The 2,575-nt window shown below is 41.5% G+C and overlaps 1 protein-coding gene across 1 annotated transcript in view; it reads left to right on the plus strand.

Moving 5' to 3' along the window:
- The first annotated feature begins 333 nt into the window (after positions 1-333).
- Positions 334-2,575, plus strand: part of Bmp10 (bone morphogenetic protein 10) — a 6,467-nt gene continuing 4,225 nt past the window's right edge. The window contains exon 1 of the mRNA XM_008848060.2: positions 334-823. Coding sequence (XP_008846282.1) covers positions 490-823 — 334 coding nt within the window. The 5' untranslated portion in view covers positions 334-489. The remainder of the gene's footprint in view (positions 824-2,575) is intronic.

Raw genomic sequence — 2,575 nt, forward strand, 5'->3', positions numbered from 1 at the left:
ACTTGAGTCAATATACATCACCATTAATGTGCATTGTGTTGATTCTTAGTATCTATCGTACACATGTGTAAAACTGAACCCTATAAACACAGAATCCAGACATTCCTACCAAAAGGAAGTGAAATGAAAGGAAGAGTAGCAGAGACTTTGCAAAGACAAAATTGTCCTATCTCTCACCAGTGTCAGAATGTGGAAATGTTTACAAAATGCTCATTAAGAGAAAAAGGGATTGCAAGATAGAAACAAAATCTGGTGTACAAGTTTACACTAGGGAGATAAGAAAGGCCCTATAGGGGATTTCGTTACCCAATTATTGCAACCTGACTTTTGGTGGGGGAGTAGAGTGGTAGGGGGAGGGGGAGAGAGGGGAAGAATTTCCATACTTGTGTTCAGTGACACAAGACATTGACACCCTGCAAGATAAAACTGCCACTTAGAGCCCAGGGGAGTTAAACCTTCCTGGGTTGGCCTGGGGGCTTGAGCAGAGTCATGGGTTCTCTGGTCCTTAGGCTGAGCGCTGTCTTCTGCCTGGTGGTTCACTCTGTTTCTGGCAGGCCCATCATGGGCCTTGAGCAGTCGCCTCTAGAAGAAGACATGCCGTTCTTCGATGATGTCTTCACAGAGCAAGATGGTGTCGACTTCAACACGCTGCTGCAGAGCATGAAGGATGAGTTTCTCAAGACACTGAACCTGTCAGACATTCCTCTGCAGAACTCAGCCAAGGTAGACCCGCCAGAGTACATGCTGGAACTCTACAACAAATTCTCTATGGACAGGACCTCCATGCCGTCTGCCAACATCATCCGGAGTTTCAAGAATGAAGGTGGGTTTGCATTTTCACTGACAGAACTTTGGCTTGGATTTTTCTCAGGAAGAAACAAGTGAATTTACAATGTGTGGGGATGATGTACATAAGGGTGAGTTTATGGAAGGGCCTGGAACTCAGATAAAATGGCATTCTATTCTTACTCTGTGGTCCTCTGAGAACTCCAAATATACTTTAAAACGTGTAGCACAGAGCTACAAAACACCCATTATTCTGACATGATAATGGAGTCTTGATAGCTTTTTTAATGTGGACATGAAGTAATAAAAAATTAGTATTGATCTGTTAATTTGTTGCTCTGTCTTGGGTTTTAGTTGATGCCAAAAACCTGTCAACTTTTACTTAGAACAAAAATGGTGAAAACAATAAAAACATCAGAAATTTAGAATTTGTGGTTTGTTCAAATGTTAGGTGAGTTTTTATTATGTGACTTCATTTAACAAATATTCCTACAGAACATATTTTGGAGATTCTGCTAAAGCTACATTGTGTTTGATGAGTCGTGTTCCCACTCAGAGGACTGCCTATAATAAGCTCCCAGGAAGTGTGCAGGACCTAGTTAATGATCCAGCTTATTGCAACTGTTTTTGTAAAGAGTAATGCACAAACTTCATCATTCCTTCCCCTCAGATTTTTAAATTTGGCAATTAGATCTAATGAACTAGTAAGTTTATCCTATGTGGCACTAGTTAAAAAAAATCTAGTGTCACTGGTAGAGGCTGTGGATTCAAAGAAACTAATTCTTTAATATTTAGTAACTGTGTTTTTACAATCATTAGAAATGTAAATGGGTTTTGACCAATATTTTCCAGGCATTCTTTAAAGCATAAGGAAGTCCTAAAGAAATAACTCAGGATTTGGATTTTTGAGAGCTGAATGAAATTAGAAAGCTGTGAATTACTAGTTTAAGTGATTGGATCCTCAATTCCTTCTGTGAAATAGAAGTAACAGTATCTACATAACACAGATGAGTGAATCTTAAGTATTTATAGGTAAGAAAGAATTCATTTATGAGGAAGTAATGAATAAACTATGATGATTGTTAATAAATTAATATTGTAGGCACTAGAAAAAATGTTGAGCGGGTATTCCTTAGACAATATTTCTATTCAATAACATAGTTTTAGGAGAAATGGCAAGCTGATCTTTCAGATTCCTTTGGAGGCAAGTCTGAGAGGAAAATGAACAACCTCCTGCAGGAAGCTGACCTCAGCTTCCAGTCCTGAGCCGCTGTGTAGCTCAGGCACGGTAGGAGTGCTTTCCCTCACTCTCCCTTCTCCCTTCTGTGGAGGAGCTCATGATCAAGGTTAAGGTGTGGAGGCAACCAAGCTTACTGTTAGTGGAGATCTATGAGGGAGGAGCAGACTTCGTGGCACCCAACCCTGTACCTCCACCAGCCTAGAGGAAGAATTGCGAGGCAGGGGATAGGTGTCCTCTCACTGGACTTCCCCTGCTGGCCACTGCCATCTGTCTTCAGGCCCTTTGTGTCTGCTCGATGCAGTGTCCTAGATGATAAAGACCAAAATGACTCCAGACCTAATTCTATCAGGGGACCAGAGTCACATGCAAGGTGGAAAGCATGTCTTTAATTCTTAGCCTGGCCCCCACGCATCCGTCTCTCCTGGGAAGTCAGGTTTTACACAGCTTTGATTTCTTCTGGTGCAAAATGAGCAGAGGATCCATGTGAGCATTTACAGAGGGGTCATTGTGATGGGCACACAGGACTGTTTGTAGAGCACCTGACGTGAA

The sequence above is a fragment of the Nannospalax galili genome, unplaced genomic scaffold (assembly GCF_000622305.1).
Source record: "Nannospalax galili isolate Female #2095 unplaced genomic scaffold, S.galili_v1.0 scaffold204, whole genome shotgun sequence".
Lineage (NCBI taxonomy): Eukaryota > Metazoa > Chordata > Mammalia > Rodentia > Spalacidae > Nannospalax > Nannospalax galili.